At 49.4% G+C, this 22,427-nt stretch overlaps 1 protein-coding gene across 1 annotated transcript in view; it reads right to left on the reverse strand.

Moving 5' to 3' along the window:
- The window catches only part of FAM207A (family with sequence similarity 207 member A), a 146,179-nt gene that overhangs the window by 36,941 nt on the left and 86,811 nt on the right, over nt 1-22,427 (reverse strand). The window contains exon 3 of the mRNA XM_029069610.2: nt 17,191-17,259. Within this exon, the coding sequence (XP_028925443.1) occupies nt 17,191-17,259 (69 nt within the window). The remainder of the gene's footprint in view (nt 1-17,190; nt 17,260-22,427) is intronic.

Consider the following 22,427-nt stretch of genomic DNA (forward strand, 5'->3'; position numbering starts at 1 on the left):
CTCCACAACAGCAAGGCGAATTTCATTTCCGGATGAGAGTGTCTCACCGTGCTCAACCCACTTTCCTCACGGTTTTTTGAAACTTCCGTCCTCTAAACGCACCCCGCCCTCTGCGGCCCTGTCCTGAGTCCCTCCACGCCTAACCGAACCTGCCCCGTGCGGCATCAAAATGAAGAAGGACGTTGTCGTAATAATAATGGTAATTGTGGTTATTTGTTAAGCCCTTATTATGTGCCTCTCAGGGTCACACCTGGAGAGTTTCCCGTACTCTACCAGTCTCGACTAGCGGAGAGTCGAGCAGAAGCATACCCATTCCATTCCTAGCTTGGGCAGCAGCGTCATGGGAGACAGTCGAGGGCGGCGATTGAGGTTTACTGCGTGGAAGAAGGCAATGGTAAACCACTTCCTTATATTTCCCAAGAAAACTCTACGGATACACTACCAACACGACTGCAGACGGAGGCGGGGCGTCCTGGGAGAGATGCGTCCGTGGCGTCGCTCCGGGTCGACTCGACAGCCTGAGACAGTGTGCCAGACGCTGTACTGAGGCCGGGGTGGGTAGAAGCAAATTGGTTTGGACGGAGTCCCTATCCCACGTGGGGCTCAGTCTCAATCCCCATTTTACAGATGAGGTAACTGAGGTGCAGAGAAGTGAAGTGACTTACCAAAGGTCACCCAGCAGACAGGTGGTGGGGCCCAGATTAGAAGCCACGACCCTCTGATTCCCAGGCCCGTGCTCCATCCACTATGCCATGCTGCTTCTTGGCATCTGCCCTTCTCATCACTCACTGGTATTTACTGAGAGCTTACTTTGAGCAAAGCACTGCACTAAGGGCTAAGGAAGGTAAAATAAAACAGAAGTCACGATCCCTGTCCATGAGACTACTTTGGGCAAGTCACTTCACTTCTCTGGGCCTCAGTTACCTCATCTGTAAAATGGGGATGAAGACTGTGAGCCTCACGTGGGACAACCTGATGATCCCGGATCTCCCCCAGCGCTTAGAACAGTGCTCGGCACATAGTAAGCGCTTAACAAATACCAACGTTATTATTATTACCTGCCCCTCTCTATAGCCAGCCCTTTCCTGGACCTCCGAAGCCAAAAGGGAGAGGGCTGGTTCTGACTAGGATGGGATGGACGAGGGTGGTGGTAGACCCCTCCCTAGCCTGTCCCCATCCCATCCTTAAAACCTTGGCAGTTCTGAGACAGCCGGGGTTGGGAGGGGGGTGACTTGAAAGCAAGGAAGGGGTGCATAAAGTGAAAAGGTGCTCAAAAGAGTCCCCGGCACACAGCAAGTGCTTAACAAATCCCATAAAAGAACCCCAGAATGTCATAACGACCGGGTCCTGTTATGGGCATGGTGGAGGCTGGGTGGTGCATCGCTGGAGAAACTGCAAGGGAATGGGGGTTTCTATATTGTACTCTCCCAGGTGCTTAGCACAGTGCTCTGCACACAGTAAAGTGTTCCATAAATGTGATTGATTGATGGAGGGATGAGAAGCAGTGCGGCTTAGTGGATAAAATACGGGCCTGGGAGTCAGAAAGACCCGGCTTCACATCCCCTCTGTGCTCGTCCGCTCAACTGTACATATTTTCACTACCCTATTTATTTTGTTAATGAGATGTCCATCACCCTGATTCTATTTATTTGCTATTGTTTTAATGAGATGTTCTTCCCCTCGATTCTATTTATCGCCACTGTTCTCGTCTGCCCGTCTCCCCCGATTAGACCGTAAGTAAGCTCGTCGAAGGGCAGGGACTGTCTCTATCTGTTACCCATTTGTCCATTCCAAGAGCTTAGAACAGCGCTCTGCACACAGTAAGCGCTCAATAAATACTACTGAATGAATGAATCCCAGGTCTGCCACATGCCCGCTGTGTGATCTTGGACAAGTCGGTTAACCTCTCCGGCCTCGGTTACCTCATCTGCAAAAGGGAGATTAAGAGTGCGAGCCCCACGTAGGACAGGGACTGTATCCAACCTGATTAATTTGTATCTACCCCAGCACTTAAATAAACAGTAAGCACTTAACAATGACTGTTATTGATTTCAAAGAGCTGAGGGGAAGGAGGGGCTATAACGTAAGTCAGGCCGGGAGGCCATAAATCCAACTCACTTCCTCCGCACGTGCAATGGTCAAGCTGTTTCACTCCTGGCTCTGGGAATGGATTTTGGATGGTCCCTAGGCCCCGACATCAAGCAAGTGCAAGATTCTGGTGAATCGGTGCTTTTGATGTCCCTGAACCATGTCCCATATTTTCCAGTCAGCGATGGTGGGTAAATTAGAATAAAACCATTACTCAAATATATTTAGTGAGTGCTTATTGTTTGCAGAGCTCTGTACTATTCATTCATTTGTATTTACTGAATGCTTACGATGTGCAGAGCACTGTACTAAGCGTTTGGAATGGACGATTCGGCAACAGATAGACGATCCCTGCCCACTGACGGGCTTACGGTCTAGTCGGGGGAGACGGACGGACGAAAACGAGACAACGTAATCACGGTAATCAGAATCAAGGGGATGTACAGTACTAGTACTACTGTACTAAGCGCTTGGGACAGTACAGTACAACCGATTTGGCAGATAGGTTCCCCTCCCACAAGGAGCTTTCGTACTCTTCTGGAAGGCTCATCAGCGTAGATGTTATCGGAATGCCGCGGAGGGATCATATACTCTGTAGATTTTAGAACTGTGTAGACACCTTAAGAATTGAAACTTGTCTGGAAAGGAATAATAACGTCGGTATTCGTTAAGCGCTTACTCTGTGTCGAGCCCTGTTCTAAGCGTTGGGGCGGATACAGGGTCATCAGCTTGTCCCACGTGAGGCTCACAGTTTTAATCCCCATTTTACAGATGAGGTGACTGAGGCACAGAGCAGTGAAGTGACTTAATGGATGGAATTTTGTGAACTGTTCTGAATTGTGCTATTCGATGTGAATTTTAGTGTCGTGAGTACTGGATGAACAGCATGTGTCCAAAACAAATGGGACAGTTCAAAAGAATCTAACCCCAATAATAAACGAAGCCACCTGGAATCTTAAAGACAATAGAGAAATAACATCAGCTTTAAAAAAAAAAAAAACCAGACCTGCTACAAAAGAAACATTTGTATCAATTTGCAACAATTTTAAAGACATAATCTCTGCTGCTCTCTGGAAAGTAAAGCACTCCATAGGGCCAGACCGTGAAATGTTTCACCCAACCACAAACTAAACGATTCCAAGCATGGTTTGCTACCTAGCAACCGAGATTTTTACTATTGCTCAAGAAACCGTAATGTTAACGGGAAAGAAGAAAATGGTTTCTCTATATTCTCTAGTGGTTTGGATTTATGACAGTAATTTGACAACTAGGGAGCTGATCAGGTGTAAATCTGCAAACTGGAGTGAACACCGGCCTGTTGGCATCGGGTGACTATGAAAGAAATCCCACCCATTAGCAGCAGCCTCTTCAAAGCAAAGGGTTTAATCTGAAATTAAATTGTGCAACAACCTTTTACCGTAAGAATGGGGTGCACCTTCAGACGCTAGGATCTCTCTCAGCGTGCAGCGTGGCTTAGCGGAAAGAGCCCGGGCTTGGGAGTCAGAGGTCGTGGGTTCTAATCCCGGCTCCGCCACTTGTCAGCTGTGCGACTCTGGGCGAGTCGCTTAACTTCTCTGGGCCTCGGTTACCTCATCTGTAAAATGGGGAGTAAGACTGTAATCTTGTATCTTCCCCCAGAGCTTTGAACAGTGCTTGGCACATAGTAAGTGCTTAACAAATACCATCATTAGTTGGTGGGGAAGATGCCCACCAACTCGGTCATACTGCATTCTCCCAAGTGCGTAGTCCAGTGCCCTGCACAGAGTTAGCGCTTAATAAATACGACTGATTGGCTGCAAGGCAGGGTACTGAGTGCCGAGCAAGAAATACACGGATGAGATAGAGACATAATCCCTGGCCCCCAGAGGACTCCCCATTTAAGAATATCGGGTGAGGGCGGACTTGGAGGCAGATAAAGAAAGGCAGGCAAAAATATAAGAGACAAAGGAGACAGAACACAGGGTAGGAGTAGCAGGCTGTAATGACATAAAATGGGAATGACGTTCATCTACCTTGCACATAAAACTGCAGAAATTAGCAGATTCTGGAGAATAAAACCAACCCGGAGCGGTTTCAGGAAGCAACGCTTCGGAGAAATAGGGGAAAAGCGAGTGGAGGAACATTGAAAGCACCAACTCACTCAGAAACGTCTGGATCCTGCATCCAGTCTTTAGGAGCAATGGTGAAGAGGTTGTGGGAAGGATAACGGTGCTTCCTCCCCCAGGAAGAAGCAGGAGAACAGGCTGCATGTGATTATCAAGGGCTGAAGGGGTATCAAGTCTGGCTCCCCCGATTAGACCGTAAGCCCATCAAAGGGCAGGGACCGTCTCTATCTGTTACCGATTTGGACATTCCAAGTGCTTAGTTCGGTGCCCTGCGCGTAGTAAGCGCTCAATAAATACTACTGAATGGATGAACGAATGAATGAATGAATAAAGGGGCAAGTCTAAAGTTGCAAAATTTTCAAAAAAAAGATTGTGGGCCATCCGCCTGGCTTTTGCCATTTTTTGAATGATAGTTGTCAAGTGCTTACTATGGGACAAACACTGCTCTAAGGGCTGGGGTAGATACAAGTAAATTAAGTTGGACACAGTCCCTGTCCCACTTGGGGCTCAAAGTCTAAGTAGGAGGGGGAAGAGGAGAACTGAGGGAGGCCCAGAGAAGAGGTTGTGAAGCGGCGTGGCTCAGCGGAAAGAGCCCGGGCTCCGGAGTCGGAGGTCATGGGTTCGAATACCGGCTCCGCCACTCGTCAGCTGTGTGACTGTGGGCAAGTCACCTCACTTCTCTGGGCCTCCGTTCCCTCATCTGTCAAATGGGGATGAAGACTGTGAGCCCCACGTGGGACAACCTGATTCCCTTGTGTCTACCCCAGCGCTTAGACCGGTGCTCTGCACATAGTAAGCGCTTAACAGATACCAACATCGTTATTATTATTAAGTAAAGCGACTTGCCCAAGGTCACACAGCAGAGAAGTGGAAGAGCCGGGATTAGAACCCAGGTCCGCGGTCTCCCAGGCCCGTGCTCTTTCCACTAGGTCAGTCCGCCCTGTAGTATTTAAATACTCTGTAGTATTTAGTAGTGTTTAAAACGAACCACACGCGAGTGCAGGTGGACAACAGTCTCCCGAAGGCTAGCCGCTGAAAAGAGCTTTGAAAAGATATCAAAAAAGCGACCTTAAAAACAGAAGCGCCCACGTGCCCTCGCTGCAGCTGCATGACATCAGCTGGCTTTTAAAATTAGATCTGCGCTTCGCTTACCGCTGGGCCGATGGTCTTCTCACTGTTATTACGCGGACGAGGAGGCAGGGGATTGTCTGGACGCCATACCGGCGGTGCTTCTGCGGTTCATTTTGGGGGTTTCTGGAGCCACTTGACTCCTTTGAGGGGGGGAAATTGCAGGCTCCCAATATCCATTTGGGTCCAGTAATATTTGCCCTGACTTCTACTGGCCATCTGAAGCCCTAGAGACCCTCGAGGGTTTCCACAGAATGAACGGACTCCTGGGTAAATACTCTCGTTCCAGATCTGGGCCGGGAGAGGTCCGGCGGCTCTAGTCCCAAGAGGCCGAGAACCAGATCTCGGGTTGACCTGAGTTACAGCCTTGACCTCTCCCACTCCAGGATGAGCTGCGTCGGCTCCCACGGGGCGCGACACCTTCACATCACACCTCCCGTGATGTCACTAGGCAGCGGCGGCCCCCCGGGATCCTCGGGCCCGCCGCCCCTGCCCCCTCCAACTGACCCCACGGGGATCCAGGGTGAGGAGGACGGCCTGATCCCCGACGACCTCCGCCTCCCCGCGCCAAGGGGCCGGGCCCCGGGGAGGACGGTGTGGCTGCGGGAAGGACGGAGCGGCCCGGCTCCGCTGGCGGGCCGGCCGAGGGGGCGGCAGACCGAGGACCTCCAGGAAGGGCGGCCCGCCGAGTCAGCAATTGGAGGCCGGTCCCTGGGACTGCAGCTGCTGAAGACTACTGAGGCACCGTCCGCTGGCTGCCCCGGTGCCTCAGGTTAGAGGAGAGTAGTCCTCTGAGAAGCAGCGTGGCTCAGGGGAAAGAGCACGGGTTTTGGAGTCAGAGGTCATGGGTGACTGTGGGCAAGTCACAACTTCTCTGTGCCTCAGTTACCTCATCTGTAAAATGGGGATTAAGACTGTGAGCCCCACGTGGGACGACCAGATTCGCCTGTGTCTCCCCCAGCGCTTAGAACAGTGCTCTGCACATAGTAAGCGCTTAACAAATACCAACATTATTATTATTATTAGTCCTCTTGTCGGCTCTGCTAGCCCCTTTCCCAAAGATGCCAATCCCTTCTCTTCCTTCCACGCTAACCGTCCCGGCTCCCTTTGCCCTCACCTTGATCCCGACTCTGCCCCTTGTCGGCTGTGTGACCGTGGGCAAGTCACTTCACTTCTCTGGGCCTCAGTTCCCTCATCTGTAAATTGGGGATGAAGACTGTGAGCCTCACATGGGACAACCTCATTCTCCTGTATCTACCCCAGCGCTCAGAACAGTGCTCTGCACGTAGTAAGCGCTTAACAAATACCAAAATTATTATTATTATTATCCCACCCCACTCCCACATCCTGCTCCTTTGCCAATTTTCTGCGGCAGGGGAGGAAATGTGCTCCCCGTCCCGCACGTGAGGGTGATTTGTGGACGTGGGCTGCAGATTTCGTGTTTTGGGGGAGGGGAGGAGGCCCGCGCTGTGGGTGTTCGAGCCTCCCGTTAATCCTGGGCTTCAGCTTCATGAGGCCCTGCATTAATCTGGCCCTGACTCCGGTGTCTTAAAATATCCTGGAAAGACCTTTTCTCACAGCTGGATCTCCGCAGCTACAATTCCAAGGACCAAAAAAAAAAAATGATAATATTAATAATAACTGGCATATCCCGACTATTTGGCATTTCACTTGTTTCGACTCATAATGACTGTTACTGAACTTGAAGTGTGACGGTTGGGAAACGGTTGCAGAGGATGCTAACAATTAAACTCTCACCATGGATGCTGGCTAACGAATTAACACACTAGAGGGGTATTACAAGATTGGAGGGGAAAAGCTAATACCATTACAGTTGACTCAGAATATATGGCAGGCACCTAAGTATGATGTCACCGCTAGGTCTGTGTACACTCTAAAAGGTATAGTCCCTTTTTTCGAACGGCTCAAGTTCTAAATAAAGCAAACAAGTAATGTAGGTTTACACGCACGGAGATTTTAAAACGTTTTCTCCAGTTCTCTCATTTTTGACAGGACGCAGGCATTGCTTTCGAGGAGGGGCTGGGGAAGAAGAAGACCAAAAGGCATCTTTCTTTGAAGACTGTCCCGCACCGAGCCGAGAATAGGACTCGGTTCTTAGCGGACTGACTTCTGAAACGTCAGTGGCCCGGCTCATGTATTCACACGGTGGAGTTTCCATACTGAGGAAACCCAAGGAAACCCAACCCTCCAGGTCATTCCCCTAGCCGTGGAACTCTTCCTTCCGAGGAAGCGGCCAAAATCCCAGCTCAATACCCAGTCCTGGGCCGAGAGTCCTCCCTAATTCTACCTCCCTCTTTTTCTCTCCCTTCCGAAGGGTGACGGGATTCCAGGCTAAGCGGCACTATTTCGAAATACGCCTTCCAAAAGGAAAAGAAGAATGGGAGACAGTGTGTACTTGTCAATTCACTTAACCGGTTATAGTTTATTTACACACTACTAGAGCTGATTCGCAAGACTCAGGATGTCTGTACCCACCGTTCAAGGCTAGGCCAGTTAGTGAGTGTAAAAAAAACCAAAACAATGGCTGACAGTCATCTTCTCCCTCTGCCCTATTTGGCTTTTTTTAAAATGAGAGATCCTCCTTCAACAGTTAGTATGGATGATTTGAAAGAATAAAAATAATGATGATATTAATAATAATAGCATTTGTGAATGCCAAGCAATGTATTTGGGAAAGCAGCGTGGCTCAGTGGAAAGAGCCTGGGCTTCGGAGTCAGAGGTCATGAGTTCGACTCCCGGCTCTGCCACTTGTCAGCCGGGTGACTGTGAGCAAGTCACTTCACTTCTCTGTGCCTCAGTGACCCCATCTGTAAATTGGGGATTAACCGTGAGCCTCACGTGGGACGACCCGATGACCCCGTATCTCCCCCCAGCGCTTAGAACAGTGCTCTGCACATAGTAAGCGCTTAACAAATACCGACATTATCATTATTACTCAGCGCTGGAGTAGATACAAGTTAATCAGGTTGGACACAGTTCCTGGTCCACTTAGGATTGACAGTCTATAAAAGAGGGAGAAGAGGTATTTATTCTCCACTTTTATGGTTGAGGAAACAGTCAAAGAGAAGGCAGGCAAGTGGTAGAGATGACACTGGAATACAGGTCCTTATTCTCCTCCACTAAGCCTCGCTACTTCTGAAAGACTATTAGAACAGTGCTCGGCACATAGTAAGCGCTTAATAAATACCAACATTATTATTAAAGTCAGGCCTAGCGAGCAAAACCTGGGGAATCAGAAAACTGTAGGCTTATAATGATAGAATCCAAAGGTCAAACAACTTCCTCCCGTCTCCGTCGTCGGTCACTTTTTCTCGGTCTACCCCATTAGCTAAAAAGCTCCCGGAGTGCACAACTCAAGAGTTACACCGCTTATGGATCCAGAGGCAGTGCCGGTGCTTTCCCTGCAATCTTCTAGAGAGGAATGAACTGGAGCCAGGCAATCGGACCCGGCGTGTACAACAACAAAATTACCCTGGCGCCACTCTGTTACCTGAGGCTTGCTGAGCAGTAAATTAGACGCTCCATCCAGCTGTCGCTGTGACTGCCTCCTCTTGAATAATAATAATAATGGCATTTGTTAAGCGCTTACTATGTGCCGAGCACTGTTCTAAGCACGGGAGCACTGTTTTAAGCGCTGGGGCACTGTTCTAAGCTCTGAATACTATTTGCCCGCTATTGCCAAGTGAGGCAAAATGCTGGACACATGCTCACAGACCTCAAGGGACCCGGGTTTGTGAATCATTCAGTCAGTTGTATTTATTGAGCTCCTACTGTGTGCAGAGCACTGTGATAAGCACTTGGGAGATTACATTACAACAGAGGTGGTGGCCATGCTCTCTGTCCACAGCTGTCTAGAGGGGAGTTTATAGTCTAGAGGGGAAGTGAGTACCCACGAGTGAAGGCACCTGGTTGTTGAGAAAAAGGTTGGCAGTGTGACTGGCTCTAGTCTGTTAGCTCATCGTGGGCAGGGAATGCGTCTATCAACTCCGTTGTATTCTCCCATGCGCTTAGTACAGTGCTCGGCACCCAGTAAGTGCTCAATAAACACCATTGATTGCTTGGTTGATGAAGATGGAACTGGTTTAGCACTTTTGGTGAAATCTGGAGAGTGGGAGAATGTAAAGAAGGCAGACTTGTCTTCACCTCTCTACTCTCCTACTATATAACCCAGCCTGAACACTTCCCTCTCTAATGCCAACCTACTCACTGTACCCCGATCTCATCTATCTTGCTGCCGACCTCTAGTCCACATCCTGCCTCCGGCCTGGAACGCCCTCCCAATTACTCTCCCGCTTAAAGCCTTATTGAAGGCCCATCTCCTCCGAGAAGCCTTCCCTAAGCCCTCTTTCCCTCTTCTCCCACTGCCTTCTGTGTTGCCCTGACTTGCTCCCTTTATTCATCACCCTCCTCTAGCCCCACAGCACTTAGGTACTTATCCGCACGGCTCAGTGGAAAGAGCCCGGGCTTGGGAGTCCGAGGGCATGGGTTCGACTCCCGGCTCTGCCGCCTGTCAGCTGTGTGATGACTGCGGGCGAGTCACTTCACTTCTCTGGGCCTCAGTTACCTCATCTGTAAAATGGCGGTTAACTATGAGCCTCACGTGGGACGACCTGATTACCCTGTATCTCCCCCAGAGCTTAGAACAGTGCTCTGCACATGGTAAGCGCTTAACAAATACTAATATTATTATTATTATTAATTTATTATAGTAATGTCTATCTCCCTCTCTAGACTGTAAGCATATCGTGGGTCTTTTATGTTACATTTTACTCGTCCATAAGTGCTCAATAATTATGACTGATTTGTCATCAATGCCCTCATTCTGGGGCTGGAAGCTGATGCTGCCCACAGGGGAAACAATAGTCATAGGCTTGCAAAGCAGGGGATGCTTTCACTCACACAAAAAAATTCCACCAGCACTCAAGACCAAATGCTGGAGCTAAAAGCCACTTGCCCGCATTCTACTCTCACATACAATCCTATCTTATTCACTCCTGCCCGGCCTTCCATAGATGAAAGGAGACAAACAGATTCCCTCGGAGGTGAAAAGCCCCATTTGTGCTTTCTTTTCAGACAATACCCTTTTCATTCACTCATTAGCAACTTCAGGCCAAGAAGAACTGTTCACATTTACTTCTCCTCCTCCTTACTGTCATCACAATCCATTCCCTTTTTGGTGCAATTTTATATGAGTAGAATTTAGGAGATGACTGAATCAACTCCTATCAAAAAAAAAAAAAATTACTCAAACCTCTCTCTGGCTCATAGCGCAGTTGAAGTGACACAAAGCCAAGTTGGAGCCTGACAAAAAGCGCACAAATCGCCACTTTGCAATGGGAACTGGGGCAAGTCACTAACTTCTCTGGGCCTCAGTTATCTCATCTGTACAGTGGGAATTAAGACTGTGAGTCTTACCTTGGGTCCAACCTGATTAGCCTGTATCTATCTTAGCGCTTCGTAGAGTGGTGGAGCACAGTAAGCGCTTAACAGATAGCACAAATAAAAAGGATGAAGTGGAAATGGCTGAAGGATCATCCCCACAGGGTGCTCTCAGGCACACATAATAATAATTATAAGATTAATAATAATTAGGGTACTCGTTCAGCACTTACCATGCGCTAAGTACTGTTCTAAACACACAGGAAGGCAGTCCTTTGGGGATAGATAAAATAATAACGATAACAACAACAACATCATTTGATTGCTTACTATGTGTCAAACACTGTTCTAAGTGCTGGGGTAGATACAAGGTAATCAAGTTGGATACAGTCCCTGTCCCACATGGGGCTCCCGGTCTCAATCCCCATTTTACAGATGAGGTCACTGAGACCCACAGAAGCGAGGTGACTCGCCCAAGGTCACACAGCAGACAGGTGGCAGAGCCAGGATGAGAACCCATGACCTTCTGACTCCCAGTTCCTGCAGCAAACTGGAGCTTCTGCCAATCTACCTCAAAGGAGGGGCTTTGGGGGCTGCCCCAATCTCATCTGACCCAGCAGGGTTCAGCTTCTGGGCTGGTACAACCCAATCCCACAAGATTGAGGCCTAAGACCTAGACCTGATCTGCGCAGGGCTCTCCGGCAAATCACGGACAATATCCCAAGCAAATAACACTTCACTGAACCAAGTGGATATCTAAAGTGACGTCAAATGGATTCAAAACCTCTCCATTTGATGACCCAAATCCATCTTCTTTTTTTTTTCAAAGAGCCCTCTAGGCTCTGACTTAGCACCCTTTAATATCGATGAAATGGTTAACTTCCTACGAAAGGGGAGTGGTGGGGGGGGGGGGGGAGATTCAGTAGAAGAGAACGATTTTTAGCAAAATATGGTGCGACCCACAGCTGGAGTAGAAACTGAAATCAGTGCCTTTTCGCGGTGTCTGCACGTAGAACTTCTGCATCATTATGTGGCTGGGTTTGGTATTTATCATCTTGATTTATTAATCTCAGGAGATTCGGGGACGAGTGTCTGAATGCCGCATGATTCACGATGAGTCGGACGTCATCGCCTAGTTCTCGTCTGGAAACCTCTGCCTGGGGGGGGGGGGGGGGGGGGGGGTGTGGGTGTCTTACGTCCCTGCGTGTAATCAACTGCAGCTGTCCCCGCTACCATCTCGAGAGGGAACGGGAGGTAAAAGCCACTCTAACCAAGCCTCTGGATCCCCCTTATTTAATGGGATTTTCTGAGCGTTTACTTTGGGCAGAGAGCACTGTACTGAACTTTATACCTGATTCTATTTATTTGCCATTGTTTTTACGAGCCGTCCTTCCCCTCGACTCTATTTATTGCCATCGTTCTCGTCTGCCCGTCTCCCCCGATTAGACCGTAAGCCCGTCGAAGGGCAGGGACTGTCTATCTGTTGCCGACTTGTCCATTCCAAGCGCTCAGTACAGTGCTCTGCACATGGTAAGTGCTCAATAAATACTATTGAACGAATGAACACCCGGGGGGAGTATTAGTTGAAAAATATGTTCCCTCCTGCCTCAAGGAACTTTCGCCTAGTGGGGGAGAGAGACATTCAAATAAATTAAAAGTAGGGGGAAGTAATCGAGTATAAGGAGATGGACATAAATACTGTGAGGGTGGGATTGGGGTGACTACCTAAATTCTATTCCTCTGATTCCTCTTCTTCTGTCCTTCCACATCTCGGACCTTTTCTCAGGGCTGGTCGTTTCTTGGGGCTGAGGTGTGTGAACAATTAGTCTGTAGGCTCTAGGCCGTAAGCTCGTCCTCTAGACTGCGAGATCGCTGTGGGCCGGGAGCGTGTCGACCGAATCCGTTACGTTGTATTTTCCCGAGTGCTTAGTACAGTGCTCTGCGGATTGAAAGTGCTCGATGAATACGACTGAGAATTAGACCGAGGCTTTGCGGGAAGCAGCGCGGCTCGGTGGAAAGAGCCCGGGCTTGGGAGTCAGCGGTCACGCGTTCGAATCCCGGCTCCGCCACCGGTCCGCTGTGTGACTGTGGGCGAGTCGCTTCACTTCTCTGGGCCTCGGTTACCTCGTCTGGAAAATGGGGATGAAGACCGTGAGCCTCACGTGGGACGACCCGATCAGTCTGTATCTACCCCAGCGCTTCGAACGGTGCTCTGCACGTAGTAGGCGTTTAACAAATACCGACATTAATTAAATAAACACCTGCATTTTTGCTGTTCCTCTCCTGCTGTCTTCACCCACCACACCCCTACTGTATTTAGGGAGCTTAGTTTGCCGGTCTTTTTTATAGCCTTTGGGGCCCAGAGAGTCTATAACAGCATTTGTCTCTATTTATCGCCATCGTTCTCGTCCGTCTCCCCCGATTAGACCGTGAGCCCGTCGAAGGGCAGGGACCGTCTCTATCTGTTGCCGACTCGTGCATTCCAAGCGCTTAGTCCAGTGCTCTGCACATAGTAAGCGCTCAATAAATACTACTGAATCTGTCTCGCCTCACGCTCCCGAGTCGTCTCCGACAACCACGGCCACATCTCTCCCGGAACGCCCACCTCCATCTGCAATCGTTCCGGTGGCGGATCCGTAGAGTTTCCCTGGTAAAAATACAGAAGTGGCTTTCCACTGCCTCCTTCCACGCGGCAAATTGGAGTCTCGGCCCCTGATCGTCTCCCATGCCGCTGGTGCCCGGCACAGGTGAGTTTGGACTTGTAGCAGATTCCCTTCCACTCGCTAGCCACCGCCCAAGCTAGGAGTGGAACGGACGGGCCTCTGCCTGACTCTCCCTCCTGTAGTCGAGACTGGTGGGGGGGGGGGGGAAGAGCACTGGATTTGGCTCAACTGGGCCAAGTTGGACAAACGTCGTCTTCCTGCACTGAAATTCGGTCTGCAAGGGGTGCTGACCAGACCCAAGACTCTCTGGGCCCCAAAGGCTATAAAAAATAATCCAAGCCCATCTCCTTTCATCACCTTATTTCCTCGCAGACACTCCCAAGAGAAGAAAATGTTGCAAGGGAGGAAACTACCTAGGAGCTAATGCAAACAAAATAACTAAACACATAGGCAAGCTCTCAGAACCCGGTTCTTCCATCAGTTTAAAAACCCCGCTCTCGTAACCCTCGGGAGGAAAGCGGGGTATGTTTCATTCATTCATTCATTCATTCAATCGTATTTATTGAGCGCTCACTGTGTGCAGAGCACTGTACTAAGCGTTCGGAAAGTACAATTTCATCGCCAGCTATTTAAAAGTCCTCAGTCCTTTCCATCTTCCACTTCCAAAGCCCTCCATGTCTACAAAGTGTTACATAGAACACTGTGGCTTAGTGGCAACACCCCGGGCTTGGGAGTCAGAGGTCATGGGTTCTGATCCCGGCTCTGCCACTTATCAGCTGTGTGACTCCGGGCAACTCACCTGACTTCTTCGTGCCTCGGTGACCTCATCTGTAAGATGGGGATTAAGACTGAGCAGCACGTGGGACAACCTAGCGAAGCAGCGTGGCTCGGTGGAAAGAGCCCGGGCTTGGGAGTCAGAGGTCGTAGGTTCTAATCCGTCCCTCGTCTGCTGTGTGACCTGGGGCAAGTCACTTCACCTCTCTGTGCCTCTGTGCCTCAGGGATTAAAAAATGCGAGCCCCATGTGGGACAATCTGACGGCTCTGTAACGATAATAACGATAATAAGGTTGGTATTTGTTAAGCGCTTCCTATGTGCAGAGCACTGTTCTAAGCGCTGGGGGAGATACAGGGTAAAGAGATTGTCCCACGTGAGGCTCACAGTCTTCACCCCCATTTTACAGATGAGGTCACTGAGGCCCAGAGAAGTGAAGTGACTTGCCCACAGTCACACAGCTGACAAGTGGCAGAGCTGGGATTCGAACCCACGACCTCTGACGCTCAAGCCCGGGCTCTTTCCACTGAGCCCAGCGCTTAGAACAGTGCTCAGCACATAGTAAGCGCTTAACAGATACCAATATTATTATTAGTAGCATCCTACTGATGGAGAGCTAAAGGCTATAGAAGAATGGTATGAAAGAGGCCCTCAGGGACCTTTGCTTTTCAAGGTGCAACTATTCATCCAGTGGTATTTAGTGAGCACGTACTGTGGGCGGAGCACTGTACGAAGTGCTCGGGAGAGTGCAATACAACAACAAACGGAAACATTCCCTGCTTACAACGAGCAAATTCACTTGTTTTATGAGTATGGACGAGCTTCTAAGCACGCCCCACCACCGGGCGATTTACAGATCGGGCTTCTTAGAGAAGCAGCGTGGCTCAGTGGAAAGAGCACGGGTTTTGGAGTCAGAGGTCATGGGTTCGAATCCCGGCTCTGCCACGTGTCAGCTGTGTGCCTGTGGGCAAGCCACTTAGCTTCTCCGTGCCTCAGTTGCCTCATCTGGAAAATGGGGATGAAGACCGTGAGCCCCACGTGGGACAACCTGATTCCCCTGTGTCTACCCCAGCGCTTAGAACAGTGCTCCGCACATAGTAAGCGCTTAACAGATACCAACATTATTAACAATTTGAAGGATCCCACTGCGGTGTAATTCTAGGCAAAATATCTGCATCTGGAAGTCTGGGACCATCAGCAAGTGTAGAGGGGATGGGGGGAAATGGGGGAAGGAGACACAGGGAGAGGACGGGGAGCGGGTAGGGGAGAAGCAGCATGGCGTAGTAAATACAGCACAGGCCTTGGAGTCATAAGGTCATGGGTTCTAACCCTAGCTCTGCCACTCGTCTGCCAAGTGACCCTGGACAAGTCACTTCACTGCTCTGTGCTTCAGTTCCCTCATCCGGAAAATGGGGATTGAGACTACGAGCCCCACATGGAGCAGGGACTGTGTCCAGCCCGATTTGCTTGTATCCACCCCAGCATTTAGTAGACTGCCTAGCAGATAGAACAGGCCTAAAAGATACCATTATTATTACTAGCGGTTTCCTCACCTGTAAAACAGGGATTAAGACTGTGAGTCCCACTTGGGACTTGGACTGAGTCCAAGCTGATCATCGTGTATTCATTCAATAGTATTTATTGAGCGCTTACTGTGTGCAGAGCACTGTACTAAGCGCTTGGAACGTACAATTCGGCAACAGATAGAGACGATCCCTGCCCCTCGACGGGTGTATCTAACCCAACGCTTAGTAGGGTGCCTGGCAAACGGTATGTACTTAAACAACACCATTTTCTTTTTTTTAAAAAAATGCTTATCTGAAGGGTGCTGTAGTGTTTGGATGGTGGGGCGCAAGAGTGCTGGAGAAGAAGGGGTGACGGGGTCCCGGTACGGTGGAGGTGGGCATCCTCTGACCTCCCCCTCCGGCAACAGGCCTCAATAATAATAATAATGATGATGATGGTGATGGCATCCGTTAAGCACTTACTACGTGCAAAGCACTGTTCTAAGCGCCGGGGAGGATACAAGGTGATCAGGTGGTCCCACGTGGGGCTCACAGTCATAATCCCCCTTCTATAGATGAGGCAACTGAGGCACAGAGAAGTGCCTTGCCCAAAGTCACACAGCTGACGAATGGCGGAGCCGGAATTAGAACCCACGACCTCTGACGCCCAAGCCCGGGCTCTTTCCACTGAGCCACGCTGCTTCTCAATCTGTCACCTTACCATTGGACCACCGGGGCCTGCCGTGCGGGGAAAACAGGAAGCCTGCCTTTAGGTCACCAGGATTCGCATCAACCCCTTCTTCTCCTTTTAGAGCACCGGGAAGGCGAAGGCTGCGGCCATGACGGTCAGTTCGGCCGGCGCCGCGAGGGGCCGGAAAATCGCTCCCCCGGACCCAGTGCCCTCTTCTTCCCCCGGCACTTTATCACTGCCCAAGACTTATATACTGTTTCTGTGGGTTCGTGGATTCATCTTTTCTTAGGTATCAACCGAAAACCCTCTTTCCCTCCTCGCATTTAAATGGCGATTCCCTCGGGGGCCAGGGAACAAGTCTAATTCTCATCCACGAGTTTCTTCCCCAGTGTTTATCCATTCATTCATTCAATAGTATTTATTGAGCGCACACTATGTGCAGAGCACTGGACTAAGCGCTTGGAATGGACAAATCGGTAACAGATAGAGACGGTCCCTGCCCTCTGACGGGCTTACGGTTATCCAGTGCTTTGCTCATGCCGAACTGTACTTTCCAAGTGCTTAGTACAGTGCTCTGCACACAGTAAGCGCTCAATAAATATGACAATGAATAGTAGGTATTTAATAAATAGTCAGTGTTATTATTCAGTGCTATTTATTTAAATAATAATAGTGTTATCATTACTGTAACTACTGTAGTGTAGGATTTGAAAAACTCTCGGCTGAGGTTCCTGGTGGAAGTAAAAGCTCCATCCATAACAGGATCGTTTCTAACAGTGAATGAGCTGTGAATCAAATGACATCTTCGTTATTTTAAAAACCTAGAGATACGCTTACTCTGTTGCCACCTTTCCCGTCTCTGCTTCATTTTTTCTTTCTTGGACAAAATGGGTTTTGCTTCTGCACCTGAAAATGAAAAAAAAAACGAAAAACAAACCATGAGCGATGAATGAAAGTCTCTCCTAATGTCGTTTGCTGGTTTTCAGGCGCTGAAAATGGAATGCCCCGGCGATATTCTCCAAAACTTTGGGACTTCTTAACGGTAGACAATCTATCAATCGGAGCCCGGGGTTGGGAGTCAGAGGTCGTGGGTTCTAATCTCGGCTCCGCCGCTTGCCAGCTGGGTGACTTTGGGCAAGTCACTTAACTTCTCTGTGCCTCAGTTACCTCATCTGTAAAATGGGGATTAAAACTGTGAGCCCCACGTGGGACATCCTGATCTGCTTGTATCCCCCCGCATTTAGAACAGTGCTTTGCTTAGAACAAATACCATCATTATTATTTATTGGTAGCTTATTGTGGGAAGAGCACTAAACTAAGCACTACAGTATGACCAAGCTGGTAGACATGTTTTCTGTCCACAATGAGCTAGCAGTCTACAGTGACAGTGCCACAACTCCAGACAACGACACTTGCTCACCTGTACAGTTACACTTTCGACAAAAACAGGTTTCAAGAAGCTAGAGCAGCACGCAGAGCTATAAAGCTGCCGCCCACCTCCTCACCGTCCCCCGTTCTCGCCTATCCCGCCGTCGACCCCCGGGCCACGTCCTCCCGCGGTCCTGGAACGCCCTCCCTCCTCACCTCCGCCAAACCCATTCTCTTCCCCTCTTCAAAACCCTACTTAAAGCTCACCTCCTCCAAGAGGCCTTCCCACACTGAGCTCCCCTTTTCCCTCTGCACCCTCTACGCCCCCCTTCACCTCTCCGCAGCTAAACCCCCTTCTCCGCCCTTTCCCTCTGCTCCTCCCCCTCTCCCGTCCCATCCCCTCAGCACAGTACTCGTCCGCTCGACTGTATATATCTTCATTATCCTATTTATTTTGTTAATGAGACGTACATCACCTCGATTCTATTTATTTGCTATTGTTTTAATGAGACGTTCTTCCCCTCGATTCTATTTATCGCTGTCGTCCTCGTCCGTCCGTCTCCCCCGATTAGACCGTGAGCCCGTCAGAGGGCAGGGACCGTCTCTATCTGTTACCGATTTGTACATTCCAAGCGCTCAGTACAGTGCTCTGCACATAGTAAGCGCTCAATAAATACTATCGAATGAGTGAATGAATAAAACACACCAGAGACTATATAGGGACCAGGCATTATGGAGTAACACTGTGCTCTCAAGCCTAAATCTCACACCTCGGCCTCAAATCCTCTAAACTGTAAGCTCGTTGCGGTCAGGGAATAAGTCTGTTTATGGTAAAGTACTCTCCCAAGTGCTTAGTTCAGTGCCCCGCACACGGTAAGCACTCAATAAATACGACTCATGTGAATGAATGAAATCTGTTTCTGGTTAGATAATGCTTGTGGTTTTCACAGCTCCAAAGATATGGATAAATGGGAGGTAATTTTGTGGGGTTTTTTTAAAGCAACAGTATTCAAGGAGCAAAGAAGAGCAGAGCAGTAAAGCCCAAAGGACCAATTCCGTGGTATTGTACGCTCCCAAGGGCTCAGCACAGTGTTCTGCCCAGAGTAGGCATTCAATAAATACCACTGATGGATCGAAAGGGACTTAAAAGCAATTTAAGTGCTTCAAATTCATTCTCTGTGTGAGCGGAGTAATTCACACCGCATTGGAAGCAGGAAGTTCTCGTGACTGTAGGGAGGAAGACGACATCCCTGCTGCAAGAGCTACTGAAGCAAAAAACGATTAGCTAGAGGGCCCTCTGCCACTGCCTCCTTCCCCCCTTCTCTCTCCGCCCTCCCCACCTCAGGAAACTGGTAGGGAGTCTAAGGAAACATAAGAGTATTCAAAATTGGGGGAATGGAATGACTAATGTGAGACCAGGCAAGTGGGGATATGGGCTGTCTATGTGAAAGTGGAAGATATTTCTTCTCTGAAGAACTTTACAAACCAACTAGACGAAGCCCTGGAGAATGTAACCCGGAGAGCGATCACCCAAGGATTCCCCCGGGAACGAACAGACCATTTCTACGATGGCACAATTCATATCGCCCGGAGTGTGGGAAGACAGAAACTGAAGACTGACTGCCCGAGAATCGTAATCATCCTCCGTAAACGTGCTGACGGTCACGCCGGGGATGACGCTCCCTAATGGAATTCGTACATAAAAATAAGGTAAACAGATCTGTGTAGTTAATGGACATTAGCCATGGGCATGACATCACTGGCAACCAATCGGAAACCTGCAATTATGTGCAGCCTTCTACGGTCATTCAGGAACTACTTCAGGCCAAAACGTACCCAAATGTGGTCACCCGTGAGCCTTAACGGGTAGAGTTCGGGATTCGCCAAAAGGTTCTGGAGAAACGCGGCCAGTGAAATTTCTCGAACATCAAGCGCCATCAATTTTACCCACCCTACGCTAATCTTAACTACGCACACATCCCTGCTTCCTATTTACACACACACACACACACACACCTGCCCGCCCCCGCCATGAAGTCAATATCTGCCTGAGGTTCACTTATTTCAGCTCCTTTTATACATACGTGTGTTTCTTAAATAACAATAATGCTAAAAATAGTTGAGGCACTGAGGAGAGTACCAGATCCACCTCCTTTAAGCAAGAAGGCGTGATAAAATGCTTTTTTCCCCCTTTTTCGCATATTTTATCTGACAATATGCGCAACGATACTGAGTGAGGAGACTCCTTATTCCAGGCTCCTCCGTCCCACGCCCAAGATCATGACCTCACAGCCAAGAGAGCAGGAGTGAATCACCCACAGTGGAAAAAGAACGCGAATCGCCAACGCAAGACCCGAGATATCCGAAAAGCTGCCCCGACTTGATAATTCCTCCTTAGGATAGGCCACAGCAGATAGCGGGCCGCCTTCGCTGTCTCGGGGCAGAAGCAGAGGGCTCGTCCCTCGGAAAACAGGTCCGCGACTTCGCCGGACGAACAGCAGCGCGTACTTGGGTAAATGAAAAAAACCCGCCCGGCAGCCCAATCCTAGTCATAACACAGTAATTCATTTTTTAAATGTATTTATTTTTTTAAACAGCAGTAGAATATTTAAGGCCAGGCCAAAGCTGCTTTCTTGGCAAGAGGAGAACCTCCACGAAGCCCTGTTCCAAAGATTCTTGGCCCCCGTTTCAAACAAGAGAGTCGTTCGGCAGCAGTGCGCAGAAAGAGCCACAGAATCCTCCTACGGCCGGAGATCAGGATGCCTCTCTCTCTAGCCGTAAAACACAAGCGTGCACGAAGGAATTAAAGACTCCCATCTGGGGAAGGGGTCGAGCGCGTGTCAAAAGGGGATGACCGAGTCTCCCCCCCCACACCTTACTCCTCTTACCTATCCACTTCACCCCCTCCTCACCCTCCGTCCGGCTAGAAAGATCAACTGCCTGACAAATCAAACCATCACCAAGGATTAGACCCGTGCCCTGACCGTGGAAGGCAACCAAAACGGAAAGAGGCGAAAATTCTCGCCCTCTCGACTGGAATCTCGGGGGGAACTGTCAACATGGCTTCCAAGAGTGCAGTACTTGGTCGCCCTTGAACTAAGCCAACAGGAAGTGATTCTTTCCCAGGGAAGGTCAAAAGACAGACGAATAATCCTTTCTAAATACTCAGAAGGCAATCTGGAAGCAGCGTGGCCGAGGAGAAAGAGTCTGCGAGTCAGAGGACCTGGTCCTGATCCTGATCCTGGCTCTACCACCTAATAATAATTGTGGCATTTAATTAACGTTGGTATTTGTTAAGCGCTTACTATGTGCAGAGCACCGTTCTAAGCGGTGGGTAGATACAGAGTCCTCAGGTTGTCCCACGTGAGGCACACAGTCATAATCCCCATTTTACAGATGAGGGAACTGAGGCACAGAGAAGTGAAGTGACTTGGCCACAGTCACACAGCTGACAGGCGGCGGAGCTGGGATTCGAACTCACGACCGCTGACTCCAAAGCCCGTGCTCTTTCCACTGAGCCACGTGAGTGCTTAGTATGCGGCAGGCGCTGTACTAAGCACTGGGGTGGATGCACACAAATAGGGTTGGAAACGGTCTCGATCCCCATTTCACAGATGAGGTGAAGCACAGAGAAGTGAAATGACTCGTCTAAGGCCACACAGCAGACAAATGGGGAAGGCAGGATTAGAACCCATGACCTTCTGACTCCCAGGCCCGTGCTCTATCCGCCGCACCATGCTGCCTCCGCACCTGCCCGCTGTGTAAGTCACTTCATTTCTCCGTGCCTCAGTTCCCTCCTCTGTAAAATGGGGATCTTAGCTGTGAGCCCCACGTGTGTCCAACCTGGCTTGCGTCGATCCCAGCGTTTAGTTGGGCGCCTGACACATTGTAATCGCTTAACGAATACCATGAAAAACAGCTGAAACCAACGGCAGGATGTCCCGGGCTCTATCGCCATCGTTCTCGTCTGCCCGTCTCCCCCGATCAGACCGTAAGCCCGTCAGACGGCGGGGACCGTCTCCATCTGTGGCCGACTTGTTCATTCCAGGCGCTCGGTCCAGTGCTCGGCACATAGCAAGCGCTCGATAAATACTCTTGAATGAATGAATGAACGCCTCCCCAGGTTTGACTCTCGGCAACACTGTACATCAGGTCCATTTCTCCTCCTCTTTGGGATCACCCGGTCGGCAAGGGCAGGTCTGGTTTCGTTTTTGAGTATAAGCGAAAACTTGCCATTCTCGGTTTAGTTTCGTCTCGCGTTGCCCTTCAACCTAGATAGATTATGGAGATAACTTTTAAACAAAATTCTAGCTGGAGCATGATTAGTCTGTAAGTGTGGGGGGAAATATCTCAAGAATGCCAACCGAACACTTCTTAGTGGCAGCACATTGGTTCCCAGGGACCTATACAGAGCAAATGAAGGGTAAATAATTAAAGAACTCTCCTTTCTGTGGATCTAGCTATTCCCCATCCAGGTTTTATGAGAAATATGAAATGCCTTTCATTTCTGTCCACTGGTTCCATTTCAAATTGGTTTCACTCGTGTACTTAAAAGGTCATAAAGATGCAGGGGTGAGAAATCAGAACTAGACAGACTTAATGGGGTTGACTGGAGAGATCTGACTCCAAGTGTCTACGATTTTATCCTAAACTATTTAAAATATATATATATATATACATATATACACACACATACACACAGGGCT

Source organism: Ornithorhynchus anatinus, chromosome 7 (genome assembly GCF_004115215.2).
Source record: "Ornithorhynchus anatinus isolate Pmale09 chromosome 7, mOrnAna1.pri.v4, whole genome shotgun sequence".
Classification (NCBI taxonomy): Eukaryota; Metazoa; Chordata; class Mammalia; order Monotremata; family Ornithorhynchidae; genus Ornithorhynchus; species Ornithorhynchus anatinus.